At 44.8% G+C, this 27,719-nt stretch overlaps 1 protein-coding gene across 1 annotated transcript; it reads left to right on the top strand.

Moving 5' to 3' along the window:
- The first annotated feature begins 404 nt into the window (after positions 1-404).
- Positions 405-27,402, top strand: STC1 (stanniocalcin 1). The gene is made up of 4 exons (XM_083480748.1): positions 405-711; positions 7,196-7,338; positions 11,129-11,340; positions 20,375-27,402. Exons 1-4 carry the CDS (start codon positions 594-596, stop codon positions 20,643-20,645), a joined length of 744 nt encoding a protein of 247 aa, XP_083336874.1. The 5' UTR covers positions 405-593; the 3' UTR covers positions 20,646-27,402.
- Positions 27,403-27,719: the final 317 nt, after the last annotated feature.

Raw genomic sequence — 27,719 nt, 5'->3', positions numbered from 1 at the left:
AATATTGGGGGGGGGGGAGACCCATGTGCCCCACCTTCAGGAAAGGTGAGATAGAAATGGAGCCACAAGGTAGTTTACTGTTGTTATGAATTTGTTGGGCTTTAGAGCCACTCAGTTCATAGCATGCAGCTTAAGTTAAATTCTTCCCCCAACCACCCCATCAAATGAAAATTCATGCTCCTTCTTTTCTTTTGGTTAATATTCCTCTTTGGCAGGTTCTTTTAATGGGCTGGAAAAAATTCTTCCTATGAAGTTCCAGGCTTCCTGTGCTTGAATGAGCACAGCTCCCCATTGGCTGCCCACCGCGTCTCCTGATTGGCTCTTGAACTTGGAGGTAGGGGTGGGGAGGGGGAAGGAACCTCTCAGGGTGGCTATAAAAACTCCAGGTTGGTCACCTGCAGCGAGGAGGAGGAGTGGGAGTCCAAGGGGCGGCGGAGAGCAGCGGCTTTTGCGGACTCGGCGCCTCAGTCCATCGGCTGCTCCTTCCTCAAGCCCCGTCCGCTGCGTCCGGCTCCGCGTCTTCGCTCCAGCTCGAGAGGTGGCCAGAAAGCGAGAGAAGCCGAAGCGAGAACTTAGCGGAAACTTAGCAGAGAATGCTCCGAAAGTCGGCGGTCCTGCTGCTGCTGGCGGCCGCTGCTGCTGCGACTTACGAAGTGGAGCAGAATGACTCCTTCAGCCCCAGGAAGGCCAGGCTGGCCGCGCAAAATTCAGGTACCCTCTTTCTCCTTTGCATGCAGGAGCCCGTGCAGACAGCTGTTGCGGCTCACTTTGGCCGCAGACGCAGGCGGGAAGTTCTCCTGCGCAAGCCGCTGCCCCACTGAAAGAAAGGACGGGAGCTGTGTGCAGGAGGTGAGCTTGCGCAGGAGAACTTTACGCTGCGTTAATATGCCTCCTGCTTCTCTCCTTCTCTTTCTGCCGCTCTTGTGCCACAGCCGAATGAATGGGAGGAGAGCGCTCGCTCGCTCGCTCGTTTCAGGAGCTGGTGTAGTGATCCTAAATGCGGGGCAGTGTTCGAGGTGGTTCACACTGCGCCGTCCGCTTCAGCCACAGCGGAGACCTCCAGTCTTCTTGGAGAACTGAACTGAAGCAGAATGGCTCACCCATCTCCAAGTTAAGCACCATTCCCTAGCGAGCACTTCATGCCTCGGATGAATCGCGCCCCGCCCCCAAAACAGCTTCTGCTAGAATTAAATTGGCTGGTCTTCAAGGTGCCCCGAGACTTTTCGTGATGTTAGCTGCAGCAGATTAACAGAGCTAACCTACTACTCTGGAAATAGAAAGATGGTGTGTGGCTGTGTATGCGCCATATACTTAAGGCGTTCTCCCTGCCCTCCCCCCGAAAACCGTAGTTTGTTTGGGGTACTGGGAACTGTAGCTCTGTGAGGGGAAAACTACAGTTCCTAAGATTCTTTGGGGGGTGATGTGGTTTACATGTGTTTTAAGTGGATGGTGTGTATGGAGCCTTAATAGCTGTACCGGGAGCAGAGTACCCCATGTAAGTACCTACATCTGAAAATTTACACCTTCCCTTTCTGGCTTCTAACTTTTAATCCTCCCTTGCTCTACAGTCAAATCAGGAATTCTCATGTTGCATGTTACCAATACACAGTCTTAAAACAAGTTAGTTCCATTTGAGAAATGGGCTGTATATGTTTTGCTGACTTACCCATTGCTGCAAGTAATCCTAAAACTAAACACTTTTGAAAAGGCTAAGTTGTTGGCTGCTACTTATACTTCCAGCGCTGGCAGGCATCACTTGCACCCATTTAAAATAAAGACATTTATACTCCTCTGATTTGACACTTGCCAAGAGAGGCTGCTATTTCAGATCTGCAAGACTCTGCAGCACAGTTCTAGGGTATTTGCTCAATTTCCTTTTGTACTTGGTTGCTATAGAAACAAAGGGTCTCAGTTATTCCACTGTGGCTAAAACAATAAGAGCCCTAATACATATTAAACATGCTAAGTGCCAAGTTATAACCTGAATCTATGGAAACATATTGTTATAAAATGAGTTGTTTTATTCATTCATTCATTCATTTATTAAATTTCTATGCCACCCTTCATCCAAAGATCACAGGGCAGTTTGCAATATAAAAACACAAAAATGCAAAACATAGTAACAAATAATAACCCCCCCACACAGGGTATTTATTTCTGAGGATAGTTAGGGATGGTTTGCAGAGAGGTTTGTCTTATCAAATAGTTCTTTTTCCTTGCGTATAAGTTAGCATTGAAACATGCAGTGTTCTCATTTAAAAGGTACCCACAGCAAGATGCTCCACTTGACTAGAAATTAACGAGCTTTTTCACTAGGTTTCTAGAACTACTGTCTCAAATCCTCTGCTTCCCTGAGAAATAGCATCCCAATTTTTTAAAAGTCCTGGTTTGCACGTCATTCCTAACATATGAAACATGATCAGGCAAAAAGTAACAGATCTCCCTTTGCATGACTGAGTAGAAATTCAGCTTGGAGAAAAATGTTACACCAATTTACCTGCAGGCAGGGGAGAAATCTGGTGGATTGTCAGCCAGCTTCTGGAAGAAAATTGTCCTGCTGACATATTTAAATAGTTCAGCCTTGTGCACAAACTCTGGTGGCTCTTCCTAAGTTCTTTATGCTGCTCTACTCGCCTCCATGAGCTTAACTACTGGGCTTTAACTACATTTACTGCATTACTCTACTAATTTTCCATCAAGGAGCTCAAGGGTTTTACATGATTTTCTCCCTGTACATTCCATCTATCCCCTTCAACAACCCTGTACGGTAGGTTCTGCCCAGAAATGACTAGCCCAAGGTCACTAAGTCAGTTGTATGGCTGTGTAGGGATTTAAAGCTGGGGTCACCTCAATCTTAGTCTGACACTTCAACCATTTCACCACCGTGACTGTCTGCAAAATCTTAACTGGAGCCTTATACTCAACTTAGTGGGATTAGAAAGCCTGTATTAGTGACAGCTTTTCAAACTGGAGTTGAAAGATAAAGAAACATTTGTCCAAAATGCTTATAGTGATAAGGTAAGGTTAGACTCTGGGTTTATGGGCCCCCTTCAAATGAGAATTTAAATAATAATTACTATCAAATGTGGCAAGCCAGCTTGCTGCATCTGGAAGCCCTGCGCTCATCCCATCAAACGGGGCTCTGCCTTTTTGCTTCAAAGTCCTTTCCTGGTGGCACCATTGGGTCCTTATTTAAGCAAATGGACATGTTCACAGTGCATCCATTCCAACATCCAACATGATTTGGAAGCATCAGATCCTGCTGCTTCAACAACTTCTCTACGTGGCTGATGAAGGTGAGCACTTGCTATGAGCCCATGTGCCGGTCCACTGCTCTTGGCCACTGAGCATCCTAAGGCAATGGTAATTTGCCTCTTTCTACAGTATATACTCATCCCATGCTTCTTCCAGCTGTGCACTGCAACGCTCAGCTGCCAATTCCATGACACCTCCACATAGAAAGCAAACAACACAATGAGTGTAGAATGCATTATCTATTTTTAAATGTAAAGGACTGCAGTTTCCTATATTTAAACTGTTTTAGTGTGTCACACCAGAAGCACGGGATGTTCAATTTTGGAACAGAAAGGGTAGTTGTGCAAATTGACCCCCTTCTGCAGTGATTCTTTAGGCTAAGTTATAAAGTTTATACCATAATACAGCTGTTTTAGATGGGAGGTTTGGGGCATCATTAAGGGTGGCTGAATTTAAAGCAGGTAGAAATGTCCAACGGGGCATCATCCATTGAGAAGTTCTCCTGAACAAAAATAGACAAATCCTTCCCACCCCACTAAAAGATGAGCACTAAAGGGTCAGAAAACATAACACTACTTGCTCAATTAGCAATTGGAAGCCTGGGTAAGTAAGAATCATAGAATCTTCGGGTTGGAAGGGACTCAAGGGACCCCCTGCAATACAGGAAATGTTTCAGCCTGGTGCCAAAAAGCAAGCAATGATGGCACCATGTGTCCTTCTCTGGGGAGAGCATTCACATCAAGATAGTCTGGGTCCCACATATGCAAAGTAGCTCCTCTCCCTAAAAGAACCCCTTGCTCATTAAGGTTAGTGACAAAGGTCCCTTGGAGCATCAGCCCGTTGTTGGCAAGGTGAGGAATGAGGCCACAGTTCCTCCAGAATTACCTTCAAGTGATGCCCAACACTTTGTGTCGGTGCATGCTTTCCGGAGGTGCGTTAAGGCGCCTTCTTTTATTCTGGAATACTTGTAGTGTTCTGTAAGAGTTGGAATGCCATCAGGTGTGGCTTAGGTTCTGTGATGGTTTTTATTTTATTTTTCTATGCATCTCAGAGGTAATCCTGGTTTTTATAAAGAGCGGGGTGATGATTTATTACTTATACCCCCTGCCCATCCAACCAGGTTTCCCTAGTCAGGATATACATATTTGACAGTACTTAACAGTCCCCAAATGGAGGAGAAATTAACTTCAGTTTACATATAAAGGCAAAGCTACCCAGTACTTACTTTCCAAAACATTATTCAAACTAGAGCACAGCCATCCTTCAGAATTTGCACTTCTCCAAATTTTGCAATGCAGTTCTCCAGCATGTGATGTGCATGAGAATGTACCTAATACAGTGTGCATATAAATGTATATATTGGTGGAAATTGCTTTGCAAACTGAATTTATTAAGCAAAATCATGTCTAAAATATGCATAGGAAAACTTGGCACAAGAAATACTGACTAATTTCAAACTGATGTGAAAATGTGGAGAACTGAACTTAAGGTTGGAAAAATGAGAAACCAAAATTAGCACAGTCCTGCATTGCTACCCAGAAACAGAAGAGGGACAGCCACAGCACTGTAGCATGGGCTCAGAAACTCTCTTCCAATCAAGCATTCCATAGAAACATGCCCATTATGTATCCATTGCAGCCACACCTTTAGTCCATAAAATGCTAGGTATTCCTCTGCGCCTCTTGGCATCCTGTCCTTGAAAAGTTTACTGACTTGCCACCCAGAATTTTAGCAATAATTCAAAAATGCTTTTTCTACAAATAATCTCTCCCTTGTCTGTATGTTGACTTGGAATGGGAAATTACCATTTTCCTATACATGCAGAAACACACCCACACTACATAATCAGAGTTTAAAAACTGGAATGAAGTTGGAAGCCAACAGTCCCATACATGTCTACTCAAATGCAAGCCCAATTAAATTAAATGTAACTTATTCCCTGGTAAATGGGCCTAGGATTACAGCCTCAGTGAGCATAATGGTCATGCGTGTCTTTTTAACTGATGAAGCCCATAGGCCTTAAGCAAGCCATTATAGAATGATAAGGAGTAAGGAATGGGATCTGGCAGGCAGGTAGGCATGATCCTTCTATCCCCACCCCCTTCATGCCAAGCTTGACAGGGAGTGGGGTCACCTATTTGTCAACCACATTGGGGCACATCGACCTCTATTTTTGACTGCAGGGGTTGAAATCAAACTGTGCAGGCAAAGACACAGTGCTATTCAAGCCCTGGTGGTCAACTGGTAAGCAGTGCTGGCAAACCCCATTTTGGTGCAGTTGAGTCTTTACTCACCCCACATATATGAAGTCAGATCTAGGGCAGGTAGGTGTGGCTTGGCCAAATGAGCAGGACTGGCAAGGACTTTTTAGGCCTGTGGGGTGGCATTCCCCCACTCCTGACTTAAGGATTTGTGATGGTTGCATTGGAGCGAGAGCCTGGGTGGGCCAAAGTGTCCTTTGGCACCTCCTTTCTCAGAATTGTCATCATACGCAGCCCCTTTTCCTGGCTGCTTCTCAAGGAGAGGTGAGACAGCGACACCCACTCAAGCAGCTCAGCTGGAATGAACTGCCATTTGGCTGCTCATCCACCCCATAATTGTCTTGCAGTGGCCATGACAACCCAACTTTGCCTTTTCCCTCCTCCCTACCTGTCTGTCTTTGCATTGCAATGGCTGCTAAACTGTGAACTGTTAAAATAAAATGTGAAGCTTCTTAGCTGCATTGGCAGTAAGCTGATATATCAAACTAGCAATGTCTGGAATTAGCACTTTGGGAAGGGTGTTTCTGTACATACTAACCATTTTGAATGTGCAGTTGTAATAGCCCCAAAGTCTGACATTCATTGCTTGTTGGAGACTGTGTCGCATTGCAGGACTGTAACTATGTGCTTGTTTCTTCCTGCTTTGTAAAATTGGGTTACATTGCTACAAACAGTGGACTTATGCTATGGTTCTTGTTGCAATAAAAATGTTTTGCTATGTTAATCGTGACACACACAAACACAAACACACAAACTCCTCTCCACCATTCTCACTATGGCACCAGTGTGGAAGGGTGAGGTGGGAAGGTTCATCTAATGCTGCCTTTTGCAGCTTGGTTGAACTACATCAGGCATGGCCAAACTTGGCCCTCCAGATGTTTTGGGACTACAATTCCCATCATCCCTGACCACTGGAGCTGTTAGCTAGGGATGATGGGAGTTGTAGTCTCAAAACATCTGGAGGGCCAAGTTTGGCCAAGCCTGAACTGCAGTTTCCATCATCACTGACTGGTGGGCTGACTGGGGCTTGTAGTCCAAAACAGCTGGAGGGCACCAGTTTGGGAGTGACAAATCAAATGTTTATAAAGTGGCATCATAACTGGGGTGGAGGCTTCTCGGCTTGGTTTGTAAAATGAAAGCACCAGAAACTTTTGTTTTCTTGGCAGTCATGCTTTCCAATTTGGAGTCCCTAAAACCAGTGATGCTATGAGGGCTGGACTTCAGGGCAGAAATCCACCTCACCAAAATGAACAGGAAGACCCCCAAATGCAGCATGTCTGACTTACTGCGTTTGTGATGAATAGGCAACCGTGCCTTCAGGAACTTAGTTTAGTGCCTGTCACCTGTGGTTCAACTGTCAAATTTTGCACTAAGACTTTCTGGGATGGTGTCCTCCTGGTGTACTTCACACACAAAAAAGGCTTGATGCAGAAAATGTACTCTCCAAGGTGCTGGAAGCTGACTCTTGCAGCAGAAATGCATTTGAGGTGTGGTGGCTTAGCTGTGGGTGCTTGTTAAAGGTGATGTGTAGAATATGCACACTCCAAGAGGAAAGCAATGACTTAACAATTGCTGGCAAATGCCTTCAATTGAGTTGAAAGCTGCTATGGAAACATGAGGCATGGCAGAAGTCTGTATTAAGATGGACTCTCCTTCTCTCTACCCCTTCTCTTTTGCAGCGGATGTGGTGCGGTGTTTAAATAGTGCCCTCCAAGTAGGGTGTGGTGCTTTTGCCTGCCTGGAAAATTCCACATGTGACACAGGCGGCATGTATGACATCTGCAAATCCTTTCTCTACAGTGCAGCTAAATTTGACACTCAGGTACAGTATCAGCCTAACCCCTTTTCCCTTGCAGCTTCCTTGCTGATGGACAGGAGAAGAAGGGCCAGGGCTCCATGGTTGCGCAATGCTTTCCATGCAAAAGGCATCGCCACTTAGAGATAGGAAAGTTTCCTGTCTGAAACCCTTGAGAGTCTCTGCTAGTCAGTGCAGATCAGTGGGTGGAGAACAGCTGGTCCTCCAGATGCTGGTGGACTCCAGCTCCTATCAGCCTCATCCAATATAGTCAATGTTCAGGGATGGTGGGAGTTGTAGCCCAGCAACAGCTGAAAGGCCACTGGTTCCTGTTGGTGCTATATGAGCCACTGGTTCCTGTTGGAGCTATATGAGCCAGGGGTCTGAGTATGAGGCAGCTTTCTTTGACTCATATGTCCAGGGGTGAGACGCTGCTGCAACCAATACTATTGTATTGTACATAAGTTCTCAGAATTCACCTGTCTTCATATAGTGCAACTGATGGAGAGTGGACTTGGCTTGGCTGAGACAGCCTTACAGGCCAAATAGGGAGGTTTCTGTGGCCTAAACTGGTTTTTTGGCTGGAGCTTCCCAACCCCTGTCTTACAACAACTGCAGATATCTAATGCAACCTTAAAAAGAAGCATTCTCTTATTCCACAGAAGGAAATGCTTCTTCTAAGATGCTGGTTGCTGTGATGCATGTGTGTGTCCTCTTAAAATGAAGTGTCTTGTATTCTTTAAAACAGGGATAGTGGAAGCTTTGGCCCTCTAGATGATGTTGGTGTCAACTTCTCTTGGCCCCAGCCAATATGGCCCACTACTGGGGATACATATATAATTTTATTTGTATATGGCCCATTTTGTTCTTAAGCCTGGTGGAGTCCCAGCTATTTGAGCAAATAAGAGTTGTAGCTCACTGGCAGATAACTTCCCAAAAGTCCAAGGTTCAGTCCCTGTTATCTCCAGGTAGACCTGGAGAAGACTCCAGCCTGAAGTTCTGGAAAGCCACTGCTGGCCAGTTATCAATGATAATGAGCTGCAACAAAGCTGCTGGTTGCATGAAGAGCTTCTGAATTGTCCTTTGTCCCTTAAGCACCTATATTTTAAGTAGCTGCAGATATGTCAGGTGCTTCATTTGCTGCAAATATGTGATAACTTGTACCCAGAGACAGTTTATTCAGTTGTTTGTTTGTTTTCAAAAAAACAGCAACATTTTATTAACACAGTGGATACATTCAAGTGGTGGGTTGGGACTAGGGGTCCATTCTATGACAGTACATTTTCCACTCACTGTGTGTGAAGGCTTGGCAGAGGATGTCTTGTGGGGTGGAGAATCAAGCTTCCCTTTCAAGAGGAAACAAATGTTCTTTTCACACAGCCACTCCTACTGTGGGAGCTGGCAGGGACATGTGCAGTGCCAGATCAGCCTGACATGACTTGCACTTCTATTTCCTAGGAGGCTAGGAATTGGAAACTTGGCACCTAACCCACCAAGTGTAGAACCGTGGCCATTCCTACCATTGGACAAGGTGGAGTGGCTTTCCTTAGGCTGGAGATTTTAAGATGCCAGTAAATAAGAACAGTAAACTGGCAAATTTTAAAGTTCATTATTATAGGGTGTTTGTTTTTTACTAACGGTGGATTTTTTATTTTTTGCTTTAAGCATCACTGAGTAGCAGAGTATGTAAAGTAGGGACCATGGCAGGAGACTATGGCCTACCAGATATTGTTGGATTTCATTGCCACCCGCCACCCCAGAAAAAGTCAGCTTGGCCAGTGGTCAGGGCTGATGGGAGCTGTAGTCTAGCAATGCTTAGAGAGCTGCAGGCTTTCTTGCCATCCCAGTCAGATGGGATTTCATATGCAAAGCATCTATATCTGCGGGGTGGAAGATTACTGACGGGGGATGCCTTTGGAACTTGCATAGCCCCTATTCTGAAACAGCTGTTTTGGCTGCCAGTTCCTTTCCAGACCCAATTTGAGGTGTTTAAAGTCTTAAAAGGTCCCAACTTTCAGAGAGACTGAGAGTGTCAGTGACATTTTAGTTCCTTCTCAGAACATCCTTGCTTCTTTGCACATGGTTTTTAAGTCCACATAGAAATATGCAAACTCCATCTCTTCTTGTTACTGTAGTAATAATAGTATTTTATTATTATTTCAGAACCAGAGCTCTTTTGTTACCTTTGGATCCCATCAATCTGGATCCACCCCATTGTTAACTGCATTTTTATCCTGCCTTTCCTCCAAGGAGCTCTGAGCTGCAGGCATGGATCTCCCCTTCCCCTTCCTCCCCTCAAAACAGCACAGCCTTCTGTGTAGGAAGCCTTAAACCAAGTCAGACCACAGGCCCATCTAGCTATATATTGTCCTCACTGACTGACAGCAGCTTGGAATGGTTCTCACCAAGCCCTATCTAGGGATGTCAGGATCCCTCTGTGTGAAAAGCTGATGCCGTACCCCTGAGCTACAGTCCTACACTGTAGACAACCACAGTACCATGTGGGCATTTGGTGCCCGGGCCATGCAGGCTCAGGCGCATTGTTCCACTCAGTAATCACACTAGCGATGTGTGGAAGGGGGCTGGCATGAGTATTAAACCAAAACAAAAACATTAAGGTTGGTTGCATGATGTGGGCTTGTCTTGGGAGCAGTGAGGTCAGCAGCTGAATTTATGGCTTAAGCCCTTTACTTATTAGAGCACACGCTGTCACAAGAAGATCTCTAGGTGTGGAGCAAACCAAATTAATTGGCTTATTCTTAGCCTGGATTATCAATCAACCTCTCCCTGACTGAAAATCTGTTGTGAAATTTAACTCTGTCTCCAACCTAAAAATGGCTCAGAGCTCCTCTACTCTTCTGCTAGTCCCTAAAAAGCACAAGTCTGGGAGTTTTTCCACTTGTCCCAGCCTTTCTAGGCACAGGTCTGAGTGGTTTTGCCTTTCCCTTGCTGCTTTCTCCCAGGAAACCTGCGATTTAGTGCTAAATCATAACAAACAGCAACCCACAAAAGAAACCCAATTGCTGTTTGTTCCGATTCCATGCTAAACTGCAGGCTTTCCCAGAGGAAAATGGAAGTGTACATGAGCCCTCAGTATTGCCAAGTAAGCTTTGTATGTTGCAGTTACCATTATACATGCTAAGGGTGAATTTGGTTTTCTGAATTCTCCTTAAGTAGCCAAAACAGCACCACCCATGAACAGCAGCCTTAGGGAAAAACGCAAGTTGGCAAAAGTACATTTTAAAAAATATTTATATAGGGCGAACCGAAAAGGGGGGAGGACTAGTGAATTTGGGAGGAGAACAGGAGGGGAATGGAGTATCTTGGGAGAAGGCATTGCTGGGTGTCCAGAATGCTGAAATGGAGTCATCCCCACTGGCAGGGGTAGAGGAGAAATTCAGTCTAGTTTGCATTTAAGGGCAAATCTACCTAACTTTTACTTCCCAAAATAAAATGCAAACAGAAACTCTGCTGTAATTTTAAAATTACCACGTCTCTGAATTTTGCAATGCAGTTCTCCAGGAAAGCAATATGTGCAAAAATGCATATATTTGTAAAAACAGACATATGTATATATAGGGAGAAATTAGCACTAAAATGCTTCTAAATTTTTATGAGAACTTAAAAAAAACCCCTCTTGAACTGGAAATGTGGAGACCTGGAAAAATGAGAAATTAAAATCAACATTTGCCCATTGCTAACTGAGGTTCCCACTTGAGGATCATTAATTACATGTGGCAAAAGCATAGTATACAGTAAAGATTCATACTCCTGTTCTTTTAACCTGGTCACTTATACCCTAACAATCAATTGGCAGGGGAAAGCCTTTGTGAAGGAGAGCTTGAAGTGCATTGCAAACGGTATTACCTCCAAAGTGTTCCTCGCCATTCGGAGGTGCTCCACATTCCAGCGAATGATTTCTGAGGTGCAGGAGGAATGTTACAGCAAGCTGGACATCTGCGGCATTGCAAAAAAGAACCCAGAAGCGATCACAGAAGTCGTCCAGCTTCCAAACCACTTCTCAAACAGGTAGGCTTGTTTGTGCACTATAAAAGACATGAGTACACTTCTTGAAAAAGCATGTTCAAGTCATGGCCAGGGATGAGGGTTAACATAGCTGGGCACCTGCCACATGCCAGAGGTCCAACTGGCAAGAGTGGACTTGCTTTAGCGGTTGGCTCACTAGTCGGTGCATTGCTCATAGACCCTCCAAAAACTGGCGCTCACCCTGGTTCAAGTTGGGTTGATTGTGATGATAAAGTTTGGTGTGGAAAGAGGACCAGGTCCACCATTGGAGCTCCTGAAGGGAAAGGCAAGATGCAAATGGAGTAATTAACTAAAGCTGTTCCACAATAAGTTGAAGGATGTTCAGTGGCAGAGCATCTGCTGTGTATGCAGAGGCCCCAGACTCAACCCCCAGCATCTCCAGGTAGGGCAAAGAAAAGAAATGCTGTCAATCAGGGTGAATGGCAGTGAGTGTTATGGACCAGTGCAGCTGTCATTCTGAAATGAAATGGCTGCAGCTCTTCACTGCTGTCTTGCTGACTTGGTGTAAGGCAACTTCCTGTGAACTCATGATCTTTATGTGATTGCCTTAATCCTGCTAAAATTGTGAGAATGTAGATAAGGAGGCAGCAATTTCTGCAGTGGGGGGAGTAAGAAGCCGCAGGGCCTCTTCCAACCTGCAGAGCTCAAGTGACTGAAAAGGGGGGTAGTCCTTCATGCTGCTGGAAACAAAGCCAACAGAATTTCCCAGCTAGTAAATTGACACAAGTTTCCCCAAAGCAATCCTGCTTTCTCAGCTGCCCCCAACAGAAGCTAAGCACGAACTAGATGGCACTGTAGTCGAACAGGAGGTCATTAAAAGGTCAGGGCACCTTTTCCACGGTTAGTCTTGAATGGTATCTGAAATGGGAGAGAAAATATTGGCATGTGGGTATGTGTACTAGGCTAAAACGTTTTTAAAAGACTCCTATTTCACAATTGATCTCAAGCAAGGCCTTCTTTGCTGAACCGTTGCCTTGCATGATTTCAGGCCTGGCCGCTCTACTGTACTGTCTGCTTCAGGAAGGGGGAAGGCTTGTTCCCTCCACAAGTTATTTGTTTTAAAGACTTACAGCCCTTATTTTTATCATTGCTGATACCATGGTGGGGTGCAGCATAAAACTGCCATTAGCAAAGCTTAAATGGCAGCAGGGGCCTCTAAACATGGCAGAGAATTCTGAAACAGTCACTCATTTAGAAACCTGAAAGTCCCCGGACAGGAGTGAGGAACCTTTGGCCCTTCACATGAAGGGCCTTGACTGTTGAATGTACTGGTTGGGGTTGATGGGTGTTGGAGTCCAATAGCACCTGGAGAGCCCAAAGTTGCTCACCTCTATTCTAGGTACACAGGTACATGTTTCCTTAATGCTGAAATGACAGCAATGTCAGTTCCTTACACACCTGTACGGGGGCGGAAAAGATTCTCAGGCAAAAGGCTGCAGGCAAAAGCAGGTGGATCAACTAATATTCATTCTTGCACCCTTGCACAGTAGGCTAGTTTCTGCACACAGAAGTCACACACCCCTCTGTATCAGCCTTATCAGAGTCCAGGGGCACAATCCAGTCAGACAAACACTCAAGAAGGGTGTCAGGCAGGTCAAGTGCGGACTGTGACCTGGGGATAAGGGGCATGGCCCAGGATGAATTCCAACGGCCAGTAGAGAGGTCTAGAAAGCTACACACACACCCCGACCTGAGGTAGCCCACCCCCTACTGTAAGGCAAGGGAGGGTAGTGTATGACCTTCTAGAGCAGTGGTTCTCAACCTTGGGTCTCCAGATGTTTTGGGCCTACAACTCCCATGATCCCTTGCTCACAGGACCAGTGGTCAGAGATGATGGGAGTTGTAGGCCAAAAACATCTGGGGACCCAAGGTTGAGAAAGGCTGTTCTAGAGGTTCCTAGTCTACAACTCCAATCTTCCCTGACCATTGGCTGTGCTGGCTAGGGCTGATGGAGTTGGAATCAGAGTCCAACAACCACGAAGAAGACTCTGTCCCATGTCATCATCAACCAAACCTGCTGATCAGAAAGCACAGGCAATTGGTTATAGCAGTGGCACTTCTTCAAGTATTCAGGCCCTAAACTATTTGGGGCTTTAAAAGTAAGCAGCAACACCTTAAATTGAGCTTAGAAGTGGATGGGCAGCCAGGGCAGTTGTTTAAGGAATCAATGTGATATGATCTCTCCTGGTGGTACCTGTCAGACATCTGTCATGTGCATTATTGACTCAGTGAAACTTCTGAGTTGTCTTCAAGGGTTGTCTGCAGTGCATGGCAGTTATTCAAACAATAGCTGATCACAGCATGGGCCACTGCAGCCCTGCCAGGAATATTTGTAGCTGGTGAACCAGCTGAAGCTTGGAAAGGACTCTCCTTGCCACTGAAGCCATCTGGTCCTCAAGGGAAGCACAGCCCTATATTCCCATATCCAGGAATTGGTTTATTGGCCCTCATCCAGCCCATTAGCATATCAAAGCACCAAAGCACCTTCACTGCCTCACATGACTCAGATGACAATGTGAACTAGATATTGTTGGGCTGCAACTCCTGTAATTTCTGGCCTTTGACCATACTTCCTGTTGGGAGTTTGAGTCCAACCACTCCAGAGGACCACAGGCTCACTGTCTCTGGCCTCCTCCAACTGGCAGCGGTTCTTCAGGGATCTGGGCAGCAGGATCTGCTACTACTACTCAACCAGTAGTTCTGTTAAGTAATATAAGACTCCAGGCAAAGCGGTCTGTTGGAGAGAGCTTTAGATGTGTATTGTGGAAATACTTACAGTTTTAACATGTTACTGATGAACCTCCCAGAGAACTTGTGTTAAGTCAGCGGGTGGTATGGAAGTAAATTGTAAATTGTAAGTAAATGAAGTAAACCTCTATTCTTCACCTGCCTTCCCAAATGTGATAAGGGCAAATATTTGGGGTAGGGGGTGTCCTATTCTTCCACCTCAAGCTCCTGCCCACAAAGTACTGCTGTTTTTACCCTAGTTGTCTTAGAACTTTTGGGGTGGGATTGAACCTGGGACCTCCTGCACGCAAGGCAGGTGCTCTGAGCTATGCACACCCTCCGTTTGGGGTGCAATGCATAAGGTGAGTTGATAGGATGTGCCAATGAGTAAAGTGTATTGGCATAGCTAGAGGTGTAGATTATCGGTGAGAAGATTGAGTGGGATGTTCTTTCCTTTTTAAAAACCATCTCAGTCCTGCACCGCAGTAAACAAATTCTTAAATTCTGGGATTCATAGAAGTGGCAGAACTGGTTACACTTGCACAAACCAATTCACTCTGGTGAAAGAAGGCAGGCAAAGACCTGCAGGGTTCAAAGGTTCTATGTCGTGTTCACCATGTGAACTTTTTCTCCTAGTTTTGGCAATTTCACCATGCATTCTCTACAGAGTTCTTAGCCATTCATAGGTCTGGGATTATAACCATTTTCTAAAAATTGAAACCCTATGGGTCAAACAGGCTATCACATTCATGGAATGCAAGCTATGTTTGCAAAGGAGCAATCAGAAGCACCCACTAAAGTTAGGGAGAGCTCTGTTTAATGGCTAGGTCTGCTCTGTCACATTACCCATCACTTGGTAGTCTGCAGCTGGTTTTTAGAGCTGCAGTGCAAATTGACCCTCAGCCCCAGCCAGCAAGGTCATGGATGGTAGGACAACTTCACCAACACCATCTGGAGGGCCACGGGTCCCTACTCCTGTCTTATATATGGAGGTATTATATATAGTTATTGCATTATATAGGTATTGGTTGCAAAAGACAGCTTTTAGGGGTGGCTTTTGTCTTATGGCTTGCTTTGAGTAAACAAATCATTCTGTCATTATCTTGATAATAAGCTGGAATAGCTCTTGCTCTGTCCGATTCATCTATTGCTCAAGAGCATTTGGGTGCTGGAATTCAGGGTCCTGTCTCCCTACCCATCACCTGTTCTCTAGTTCTTCTAAGAATGTTCCCTCAGAAGTTGCAAATAGCTTTCTCACTGTGGATCTTCATTTCACCATGGCTCTTGCTGTCTCATATTAATTATATTCACAATTTAGGCTTTCCATTCTTTATATTGCAAACTGCCCTGTGATCCTCAACTGAAGGGCAATATATAAATTTAACAACAGCAATAATACTTTAATTATTTATACCCCACCCATCTGACTGGGTTGCCCCAGCCACTCTGGGTGACTTCCAACAAATTTAAACACAGTAAGACACTAAACATTAAAAACTTCCCTATACAGGGCTGCCTTCAGATGTCTTCTAAGTATCAGTATCAAACTTTATTTCAGTCACAGACCAGCATAAGATAAAACATACAGATAAACTGAACACATAGGACTTAATCAGGTAAGGGATAAAAAAACTAGTAGTTAAAAGATGATTATATCATAAAAAGATAAAAACAAGGACAAACTGTTAAAAGTGTCTATAAGGGAGGGAGTATGAAGGAGCACAGGTCCACATTTTGGGCCTTGTTTGTGACGCAAACCATCCTTCAACAAATATCCATCAAGGCAGCGCAAAATCTAGCAACTGAGTAGCAAATCTGCATTTTCATCTTGACGTAGCAGAGAGGTATAAAGTTGTTTTGTGCAACCTGGAAATTTATGTAGCTTAGGCAAGATGCATCTAGATCTTCCCCATCATTTGCCACCTGATCCTTCTTAACTGAAAATGGCAGGAATCAAGCCCTGGGCCTTTCGTGTGCAAAACAAGTGTTCCGCCACTGGCTGGGAGGGAGGGATGCTGCCGTCCACCAGCACATGGAGGGCTGAAGGCTCCCCATCTCTGCTTTAAGGCTTTTTTGGAGTTGCAGGTGGTTTGCTTTTTCAGACTATTGAAAGTGAATCCAGGAGAAGCTGTTTTCAGTTTGGAAGTTGAATCCTTTTGTTTGTCAAGCCATCAGGTTTTAGAATAGGGTCCTTTGCCAGCAAAGTATGTAGAAAATTGCCACAGTCTTACTAGGGGATGAAGCTCTCTCTTCAGTAATGGCATCTGGGAAATGAGACTGAAACCCCATGCAAGAAATTCACCAAACACACTGCTAGACCCTTGAATAAAGAAACCATAGATTCCAGTAATCTGGATTCACTCCCAGAACCAGTATTTATTTATTCATTCTTTTATTTATTATTAAACTATTTCCTGCCTTAAGTATAAGGTGCCCAAATGCCAGGACCAGCTTAGGAGATTTTTCTCCAGGGGTGGAGAACACGAGACTTTCCAGATAATGCTGGACTACAACTCCCATTATCCCTGACCATTGGAACAAGAAGGGACAGAGCCTCCAAGCTGCTGTCAGCTAATGAAAGTCTCACCTTGGCGTGCACTCCTATTTCAAAGTCCATGTTTATGCTGGAGCTGCCTGTGCAAAAAGTAATAGCAGGGGGGAAACTCACATGCTGAATTCTTGATAGATCTTCTCACTCTCTGAGAGGATCATTGGAATAGCAAGACTAAATGCGTAGGACTACTCTGTCATTTGTGGGGGTCACATAACAAAGGAAAGCACAAAAGAATCATTGGGTGCAGATAACTATTAATTGTTAGCATTTCTGTGGTGCTTTCAGGTCCTCAAAGTGCTTATCAGGCCTTGATGGTAGGGGCAGAGGAGAAATTCAGTTCAGTACATGTTTAAAGGTGAATCTTTAAAATGTGTACAGCTATCCTTCAAAATTCACACTTATCTGAATTTTGAGATCTCCAACCAACTTTTGCAAAAAAATCCATATACTAGGATTGTGAATTAATAGTGGGGGGGATGCTTGCAAGAATGTGTACATTAGTCAAAACTACATATAAAAATGTGTTTTAGGAGAAATTAACATAAATTTTCATGAGGACTTTGTAATTAAAAAAAAACTGATGTGAAAATGTGGAGAAGTAAACTTAGGACTGGAGAATTGAGAGAAATCAAAATTGACAAATTCACCCATCCCTTGTGACTACTGAGCGGGGTGTTAAACTCAAGGTCCTCTTAAGCTGCTGCACTGCATCAGTCTCTTATTGACTACGATTGAGTAAAATCTGGACTTCTGTCATCTGTTTCAGCTTCCAGCAGCCACTCCTCAGCTCAAAAATGCAGCAAGAGCATTCTTGAATTGACCAGTTGCATGAACTCTCAAGTGTTCTCTTGCATTTATTTCCTGTGTATGTAACTGAATGAAAAAGTCACATTGACCAGAGCATTAATTTCATTTAAAAGTTACTTTCTTTTTTTAGTTAATTCAGAATTGATTCATTCCATGCTTAAAGAGGTTCTTAGTATCCTGTGTGAAAACCTTCTTTCTCTAAATGAAAGATGTCTTGCATTTCTGGAGCAGTTATTGTAGGGCAGGACAGAATAGTTCAGATTCTTAAAACTCCACTGTCTGGCTCTTTGGAAGCAGACTCCACGAGTTCCATGAAGCAGTTCCCCCCACCCCCCAGTGGCTGGAGGCTGCAGAGGTTGAGCTGGTGGGAGGAAAGATGATGCCCAAGATTAGCTTCACCAATGTGGTTCTGTCGTTCAGATGCATGGGACTGCCTCTTGGGAAACTGGCCCCTCTGTATTGCAGCCATGGACCAAACCGGATGTTGCCCTATTCATGCAACTAGCAACTGCAACAATAGCTTTTTTAAATCACGTTTGTCATTTATTGTATTTATTGCTCACCTTTTCACAAACTTCTGCAAACCAACTTACAAAAATGATACCAACATTAAAGCCAAATATAATCATGGAGCCTCCCTCCTCCCACCCAGAGTGCAGATAGCAGGCATCTGGGGCCAGATCTGAATCAGGACTTCACAAGGGGCAAAAGAGCAAAGCTGCTCTAAGGAGCACTGCCCCACCAACCTCAGCCAGCTCCCACCTGCCTGCCATCCATCCAGCCCAGGGGGCTACAAAGCCTATCACCTTCCTCCTCTTCTTCCTCCTTTAGTCTGTGTTTTGCCCTTGCAGAAGTCAGCAGGGAGATGGATGGGGGCAAAGCCAGAATTAGTTAGCTCTGTCTATTAGTGCCTCTAGCTTCACCTGCCATTGGCTTCAACAGCTATTGGTCTTCCTGCCTTGTGCCTTACTAATCCCAACGGGCCAGTCACCACCACCTGTATGCCATGGTCCTGATGTGCCCTGCACCTGAAATTGCTTCTCAGAAAGGCATACATGAGGGTGGCACTGTGGTTGCTAATTGCATGGGTGGGGTTGTGTCTAGTTTGGCTTTGCATTTCAGTGACAACTGCATGTAAGACATTCCTAGTTAGTTAGGTTCTAGTTAGGGACATTCTGCAGATGGGAAGCTATGTTAGAAATGGCCCGTTCTCTGAGAAAACTGGGCAGCACAGGAGAATGAATGGAATCCTTTGAGGAACCAAGAGACATTTGCATTGAGAAGCTAGTGTCATATAGTAGCTGAGAGCCTGAGTTGCAAACTCTGTTGCTAATTGCAGCACAAAGAGTGGGGATTTCCATTAGGGTTGTGGCTGGGGTGCAAATGGTTAAACCTCCCCCTTCTGTGTCTTATGCTTGAAATCAAAATTGCCTTCCAACTAGGATTCATTTAAAAAAATAATCCTCTCACATGGCTACAAGCCACCCAATTATTGTGATGTGTGGGCTCAGCCACACTTTTGCATGGGCTCAAGCAGTTTTCCACTTGTCCCGTGCTTCTTAGGTATGGGTCTGGGCAGTTTTGTGTTTGCCTTGCATCTTTTCCCTGGAAAACAAACACTCTTTACCAGGAGTGAATCAGAAGAAACACCAAACCCCCAGAAAAACTGATCACCATTTGGTCCAATTCAGCAGTAAACCAATGGTTTTCCTGGAAGGAAGTGGCAGGACAAGCGGAAGTGTGGGAGAGTCCTTAGTTAGGCCCTGATCAGTGCTGTTTTTCTAGAACAAGAGGTGCTGGAGTTCATCCTGAGCACCTCCTCTCTTCTCTTATTATGGCAATGATTCCCACCTGAGAGGTGTTAGAACTGAGTTCCGGCTTTAAAAAAAGCTCTGGCTCTGATACTGAAGTTTGGGGCAGGGTGCTTGTAAACATTTTATTGAAGGTCCTGTGTGAGTGGCTGGAGGATGGATGGTGGCTGACAGATTGAGGTTGAATCCTGACAAGACAGCAGTACTGTTTTGGGGGGACAGGAGTCGGGCGGGTGGGGGGGACTCCCTGGTCCTGAATGGGGCAACTGTACCCCTGAAGGACCAGGTGCGCAGCCTGGGAGTCATTTTGGACTAGCTGTCCATGGAGGTGCAGGTCAATTCTGTGTCCAGGGCAGCTGTCTGCCAGCTCCATCTGGTACACAGGATGAGACCTTCTCTGCCCACGGACTGTCTCATCAGAGTGGTGCACACTCTGGATGTCTCCCGCTTAGACTACTGCAATGTGCTCTCCGTGGGGCTACCTTTGAAGGTAACCCAGAAACTCCAACTAATCCAGAATGCGGCAGCTAGACTGGTGACTGAGAGCGGCTGCTGAGACCACATAACACTGGTCTTGAAAGGCCTACATTGGTTCCCAGTACGTTTCCGAGCACAATTCAAAGTGTTGGTGCTGACCTTTAAAGCCTCAAATGTCCTTGGCCCAGTATACCTAAAGGAGCATCTACACCCCCATTGTTCTTCCTGGACACTGAGGTCCAGTGCCAACGGCCTTCTGGTAGTTCTCTCACTGCAAGAAGCAAAGTTACAGGGAACCAGGCAAAGGGCCTTCTAGGTAATGGCTCCTGCCCTGTGTAACACCCTCCCATCAGATGTCAAGGAAATAAACAACTATCTGACGTTTAGAAGACATCTGAAGGCAGCCCTGTTTAGGGAAGTTTTTAATGACTGATCTTTTAATGTATTTTTAATCTCCTGTTGAAAGCCGCCCAGAGTGACTGGGGAAACCCAGCCAGACGGACGGGGTATAAGTAATATATGGTGTGGGGGGGAAATAATGCATATGAAGTTCTTTGGTGTGGTCCGAAATGCCACACAAATGCTTTAATTGTATTGGTGGGAGGAAATATGAACAACTAACTGTCTGATCTTAACACAGGTATTACAACAAGCTCGTGAGAAGCTTACTGGAATGTGATGAAGAGACGGTGGCGACCATAAAGGACAGTTTGATGGCAAAAATTGGTCCGAACATGGCCAGCCTTTTCCACCTCCTGCAGACAGATCATTGTGCCCAAATCCATCCGAGAGCAGACTTCAATCGGAGACGTATCACTGAGCCTCAGAAGCTAAAAATCTATTTCCGAAATCTGCGGGGGGAGGGGTCTGTTCAGTCCCACATGAAACGTTCTTCCTCAGAAAGTGTGTAACGTTCCTTGAGAGAGTGGAAGTGTAGGGCAGCCTTCACCAACCTGGTTTCCCCCCAGATGTTTTGGACCTCAGCTCTTGGGTGTTGTAGTTCAAAACAGCTGGAGAGCACTAATTTGGTGAAGGCTGGTGTAGGGAATCCAAGCTCTACCAAAGTAGGAAATTTACTTCTTCTTTTCCTTTAGCATTAATAAACACCAGAAATTTACTGTAATTGATTTTAAGGAACACTGAGCTAATCTACACATTCAAAACAAATAATGACATGTGGTATATTCCTCCTAGGACTGAGCTGCTTCATTGTGCAGATAGGAGAGTTGCAAATTTAATGCACAATTGCTTGTATCCACCAAAGTTCTCCTCGGTGTAGCCCCACTGAAATGAAGGTGTCCATTGATTTCAATGTGTCTGCTCTGGGTAGGACCAGCATAGGGTACAGCCCTCAGATTTAACACACTTAAAAACAACAACTAGCATATCTCGAAAAGCTGTTCTAGGCCCATCTCCATTGACCCCTGGGCTTTTCATTGACCCCTGGGGTTTGTGAATGTTCCCTGCTCATCTCTGCCAAGAAATACAATCCCCTTATCTGCATTTTGAAGTGGAATAGTCCCAGGAAATTTATCATATGTTTGAAATGAATGTATAGACCGGCCCCTGGAAAACAGGTGGGTTTTTGGGTGAGGGGTAGGGTATGGTGAGGATTTATTTTCTTTCGCTGTCTTCAGACAAGCTGTATGGACCTGGGATTTCTGGTTGGGGAGGGGATCCCTTAATTCCTGAAATGGAATTCCTTCCATAAAGAAATCCAATGAATCTGGGCTTTTCTTGAAAGCAATGTTAACAGCACTTCTTCAGCAAACACCAAATTATCACTGTACTGTAGCTCAAATGCCATTGCAGTTTGTGCAGGGAGGGAATGAAGTCAACTGTTGAAGGCTAAATTCTGCTGAACTAAGTTGGCAGATAAATGGTGGCGAGTCAAAACTACAACAGTTGCACAGTCTATAGAGGTCAGTTGGGAAGTCTCCTTATGAATGGTGCTGGCCACGGCCAAATAGGGTTGTCATATCTGGGCTTATGGTCTCAGTGTTGTGCTCTTAATTTTCTCAAGCTTGAAGATCCCTTAAATGCCTGATTTATACCAAAACTGATTTTTTGCACTGTGTTGACCCTAAAGCAAGAAAGGGGGGGGTACCTGTGATCCTCCATAAGTTATTGGGTTCCAGCTCACATCAGCTCCAGCCAGCTGGGGATGGTGGGAGTTATAGTCTAAAAGCACCTTTAGGACCACAGGTTCCCCACCCTGCCACAGAGAGAACCCCACTGCAACAGTTGCTCTTGGCCACACCTGCACACACCATCTGGATTAAGGTCACCAAAAACAGGTTTATCTATAATAAGACAGCCAAAGTTTTTCAGAAGGGGGGAGGAATGGGGGTATTCTGAGTACTTTGTTTTCCCAATCACCACACTGGAAAAAGGGGTCATTTTGCCAAATGTCCCCACCTTTTTTTTTCTTCTCCTTGTTTCCGCTGCCATTTTTTTTCTTTACCAGAACTAGCTCTGGAGCTTTGTGGCGATGTAAAATAGCAGATTGGCTGCCACTACTGCAGTTGTTGCTGTTGCTACTTTTAGCAGCAGAGGAGAAGGAAAACCTTAAGGGAAATATAAGAAGCCATGTTGCCCCACCCCTACTAATGGCATGTCTCTCTCCCAGCAAATGCATATAGCACAGCTCAGGAACCTCTGTCCAGATATTGTTAGACTCCAACTCCCATCAGCCCCAGCCAGTGTGGCCAATGGTTTGGATGATGGGAGTTGGAATCTAATGAGAGGGGCTGTGGCTTCCTCCATCCCTGTGTTACAGATTTCCTCCTTCCAATGGGGAATATACAGTGAAATAGTCTCTATCAATTTCATTGCCACCAAACAGGGAGGAAAATGTTGGAAGGTCATGTATGTTCAGTTCTAGGACAGCCATAGATTGATGTTGTGTTGCAAGTTGTCCAGGTCATGGAGATGGGGACCTTGTGGCCCTCCAGATGTTGGATTACACCCATCATCCCTGGTCATTGATCAAGCAGGTTGGGGTGGATCCAAGTTCAGCAACAGCTTGCAGGCCACAGAGTCCCTACCCCTGCTATAGATCATAGCAGTGGCACAAAATAGTCCCTGGTGTTGTTTCCATGTGTGTGTTGGTGGGGACAGGAAGTTAAATCTGTGTCTGGACTGTACGACTCATGGAAAGTTTGTACCTGGCATGGCTGAAACCCTTTGATGTGCTTGCAGTAGGCGCTCTTGGGCAATGGAGTGGACTCCCTCAGGAACTGATGGGCTCTCCTTCACAAAAGCAGAGGCCCGATGTGCATCTGTCAGGGAACCTGTATGGCAGATCATGCACTGAGCAAAAGGTTCCTTCCAGCTCTGATTCTTGGTAGGGGGTGGATTAGTTGGTGGCTGTATTTTTAAAGCCATGGGACCCCCATACTTGCAGCTTGAAGTGGTATACTGCAGCCAACAGGCCTGCCACCTCAGTGACCACTAGGCCCTATTTCTGTTAGGGTACTTTGTCTGTGGGCAGCCGTGACTGTGGGAGTTGCATCCCTCTTGCACTGCTTCAAAAGCAAGCAAATATCCTTATGTACTGTATCTTAATTCAAAGCTTTAAAAAGAATCTTGAGCAAAAGGCAGTTGTTTTGAGAACAGAGTTTCAAGACTTGTTCTGTGGTATAAATAGTAGAACTCATGTACTGTACATAGTTTCCAGAGGAGTCTGCTTTTAAATGCAGAACAGAATACCTTTATAGCATGCATTTTAATCTTGTACCTTGATTTTTTCCCCTCCCCCCGGCACTGGTAGCATTAAACACCGCCTGCATTGAAATAATGGCACTTGTTGGATAAAACTAAATATTCTTGGTTCTAAAGTCCTCTTCAGGCATTCTTAAATTCTCTCTCCCCACAGTAAGTGGAGGCACGCATGCCAGTTCTGCCCCCTCCAGACCTGGAGTCAGTAGTGGCTGGGGCCCATTATGACTTGTGGGGTGGAAGCCAGGGAGCCAACAGCAGGTGGCGCCAGAGCCCTTGACAGGCAGAGCCAACTAATTCTAGTCTTATTCCCATCCTTCTCCAGGCTGAGTTCTGCAAGGGGCAATAATGAGACTAAGGAAGAAGGATCTTACAGCCAGGGCCATGCCATGGATTGGTTGTAAGTAAGAAGGCAGACAGGCGAGGGCTGGCTGGGGGCAGACAGAGGTTGGTGGAGCAGTGCTCCATTTGCCCAAAGGGAGCAACAGCCTCCACTGGTTGCTGTCGTTATGATCTGGACCCTTGCATTATGATGGGGAGGCTTCTAAGTGCATTCAGCAAAATTCACTTCCAATCGCCTTTTAGACCATGCCATTCAACATGGAAAAATCAGGGGTGGAGAAGGCAGGGGGAACACGGAGGGCTCCACTGTTGCACCATGGATACTATTTAGGAACCACTGAGCAGAGCTCAAGTGCCCCCAGAGTGGATGAAGCTGCAGTCCCAAGCACACTGCCTGGAGTTTGATGGGGGAACCTTTGGCCTTCCAGATTTCATTGGGCTACAACTCCCATCATGCCTGACCACTGGCCATTCTGGTTGGGGCTGATGGCAGCTGGAGATCAACATCACCTGGAGGACCACAGATTCCTATTCCTTGGCCTACGAAAGGGTGTCAGCCCTATTGTACTTAGTAGGATTTACTTCTAAGAAATGCATGTTTACAATCACACTGCAGTTCTGTGAACCGCCCTGAGACCTCTGTGTATAGGGCGGTATATAAATTCAATAAATATTAATTAAACAATGGGGAAAGTCCAGTTCTAAAGACACCAAGCCATTGAAAAAACTGTGACTGGGCAAGATAGTTGCTTTGATCATTGCCAGATGGCTAAATGGAAGAAAACCTCTGAAGCACTGGCTAGGAAGGAATGGCTTCAGAAACCTTAACTCTGTACACCAGGCATAGCCAGCATGGCAGCCTCCAGATGCTGTAGACTACAACTCCCATCAGCCCCAGCTGATGTAGTAGTCAGTTGTAGACCAAAAGGTCTGGGTGGCACCATGCCAGCTGTGTCTGCTGTGCATCTATTACTTCTGCAGAAAGTGAAATGTCAACAGACTCCTTTAGAGCAACCAGTAAAATCCAAAGCTAGCTTCAGGTTCAAGCTGCCCAGCCATCTTATGAGCTTCCCTTGTATACAAACCTTGCCACCGAGAGTAGGCAGCAGCAGCACCGCAATCTGTAATAGCCCCCCCCCCCATCATTTAGAAATGTAAATAGTGAGTACTTTGCACAGCCACCCATGGGTGGGCCCTCAGCAGCTGCCCAGGAATGCTGTCTGCTGATACCAGAGCCAGTGGAACTGTTCCCATAAATTGTGTTTGAATTCAGAAAACGAATGTGTCAAAGAGAAGGCTAGTTTTCATCGTGCAAGTGTTGTTGTTTTCTATCCTGTGATGAGCTGCTCATCTAGACCAGACCTTACAACTCCCCTGTATATCTGAGTTTTTCAAACACGCATGCTTTCAAAGTTTGAAGGAAGCATCCCAAGATATTGTACTTTCCCAATAATAATTTTCCTGCTCTTTCTAATGTGCATTTAGTTCAAAGATGAGAAACCATTTTGGGCATGCAGTCAAAATCAAGAGAGATCTGTGCATTCCAAGTGTGCTCAGTTGGGGGTGCTATAGCCAATTTGTAAATTGGTTAAGGAGGGCAGAGAACGTTTCAAAAGTACACTTCTCGGGGGGAAATATACAAAGCAATAGAATATTTACCATGAAGCCTTTAAGCAGCAACTTACAGCTAATATGTTTCAAGCCAGGGGCAGCACTTCAGTCTTTGCTGACTTTATTTACCATATACAGTATGTATCCCAGAAAGTGCTGTTACAGGATTATAAGCAGCGAAAAGAAATTGCAGACAGTTCGGCATTTCTGCACTCTGTATTATGCAGTCAAGCTCAGTCTAGATGGGATGCTGTGGAATATAATCTTGACACTTTTCAGGTGAGCTAGATACCTATTTTGCAGGATTGCACCCTTTCTAAAGTGCTTGAAAATTAATCTTTGTGAGGGGGATTTTGGGTTCTAGAATGTCTGATCTTGAGCAGTACTTAGCACCCTGTGGAACAAATCTTGAAGTTTATATTCACTCAATAAAGGCCATCAGTGTGGAAGTCTGAATAGCCCAGATCTCAAATGTATGCTTGAATGGGGGGGGGGCGGTAACGATCTCTTTTGCAAGAGTATTATGCCATATTATTAGATGTTGCTTTACATTTCAGCTTTTCCACAGTTGCCATAACCCCCCTCATGTCCATATGTTTTGATTCATGGAATTTAGCCATCACAGAATTCTTGCTCCGCCAAAGCCTATGACTCTTGCTATTTAGTTTAATGAAGGGATGAGATTTCTTTCTTGAAGGGTGCGCCCTGCTGCAGGTCCACCAATAACAGAAGCTAAGGGTGGTCCTACCCCATAGGCCAGTGATAGCCAACATGGTGCCCTCCAGATGTTGCAGAACATCAGCTCCCAGCCAACAGTGAAGGGAGTTATAAGCCAGCAACATCTGAAGGCCGCCATGTGATCTATCCCTGCTGTAGGCAGAACATGCATTTGCCTAGGGCAGTGGAATTCCAAAGACTCCAGACTAATCAGCAAAATCTACTGAGAGGAATAACACAATTTTTCCTACTATCAGCTTCTTGAGGTAATATGGTTTAAGCTTTCCCAACTGCAGCCCCCACCCACTCATCCCCACTTTTCCATTCACTAGTAAAGAACAAGAAAGGGGTTTTCAACTGGGAAAATGTTACATGAGAGAACACAAATTGTCCCCTCTCCTGGACTCTGCTGAAGAAATAGTTCCACACCTCATACAATAAGATGCAGGGCTAACGACAGGCAGGGGCGCAATTGATTTTCACTTAGGGCATCAACGTTGTTTGAGATACCCCTAAGGCTGCTGTCCTGGACACATAGGTCCACTCAGAAGAAAGCCCACTGAATCCATTGGGTCATAGTCCCAGGTCAACATCTGTAGGATTGCAGCCTTGGCTAGGAACATGTGCTGCTGAAGTCACTGGGGTTTACTTCTGAGTAGGCATGTCTAGGATTGCACTTTAAATGCCTTTCACTGATAGATAACTGCCTAGGATAGCCTTAACAACAACAAAAAAGGGTCTATGGCAAATCAAGAACACAGCTCTGGAATAAATCCGTAGAGTTTTGATGGGAAATAGTAATCACCCAATGTAAAATATGACTGAATTTCATTCATCTAATTCTTAAATATGTTTGGCCTTATAGACTGAAGAGTCCCACTCCAAGATGGCAGTTGGCTTATCTTAGAAGTATAAGATTTGCATGATTTAATTGTGATTTTCCCCGCCCTGCACTTTAGATAATTTGTGTCATTTCCATACATATATAGATATATAAATTTAAGTATGTATTTATAATTTAATTTTTTTTGCCAAGTACTGGAATAAACAGTGAGCATATCTGGTATATGTCATTATTTATTTATTAAATTGCATTTTTTTAAAAAAGAAAAAGAAAAAATAACTCCATATGTTCATTATAAAGATTTGAAATCTATCGCAGCAACAAGAAAAGATGCAAGTTATTTTCTCTGCTTATTTTTATAATTAAAGGATGAGTAACATTATAAAACCTATGGTGGATTCCTTCTGAGAGAAAAATAAAAAAACCTATCCCATGCTAAGTGTCTGTCTTCTTTTTTGCAAAAAAATAATAATATATGTTTTCACTTAAACTTCAGCTCAGATCATCCTTTGAATGTCAGCAAAATAGACTTGCAGCCCTGGCTGAATCAGGATACGTCCAGGGCCACGAGCCAGGGAGTGGCTTTTCCTGTATAAACCATCAGGACCATCAGGCAGCTACCAAGAATTTATGGGTGAATCTGGATCTCTACCACGAACCACCATCACTTCCAGATGACGTGTCTATTGAGTCTTTGTTTGCAAGGAGATCAAATGGTCTTGGCTATTTAATAAGAATTTACTCTGATTTG

This window comes from Podarcis liolepis (genome assembly GCF_965112155.1).
Source record: "Podarcis liolepis genome assembly, chromosome: 16".
Classification (NCBI taxonomy): Eukaryota; Metazoa; Chordata; class Lepidosauria; order Squamata; family Lacertidae; genus Podarcis; species Podarcis liolepis.
This window is presented reverse-complemented; position numbering and strand designations above follow the sequence as displayed.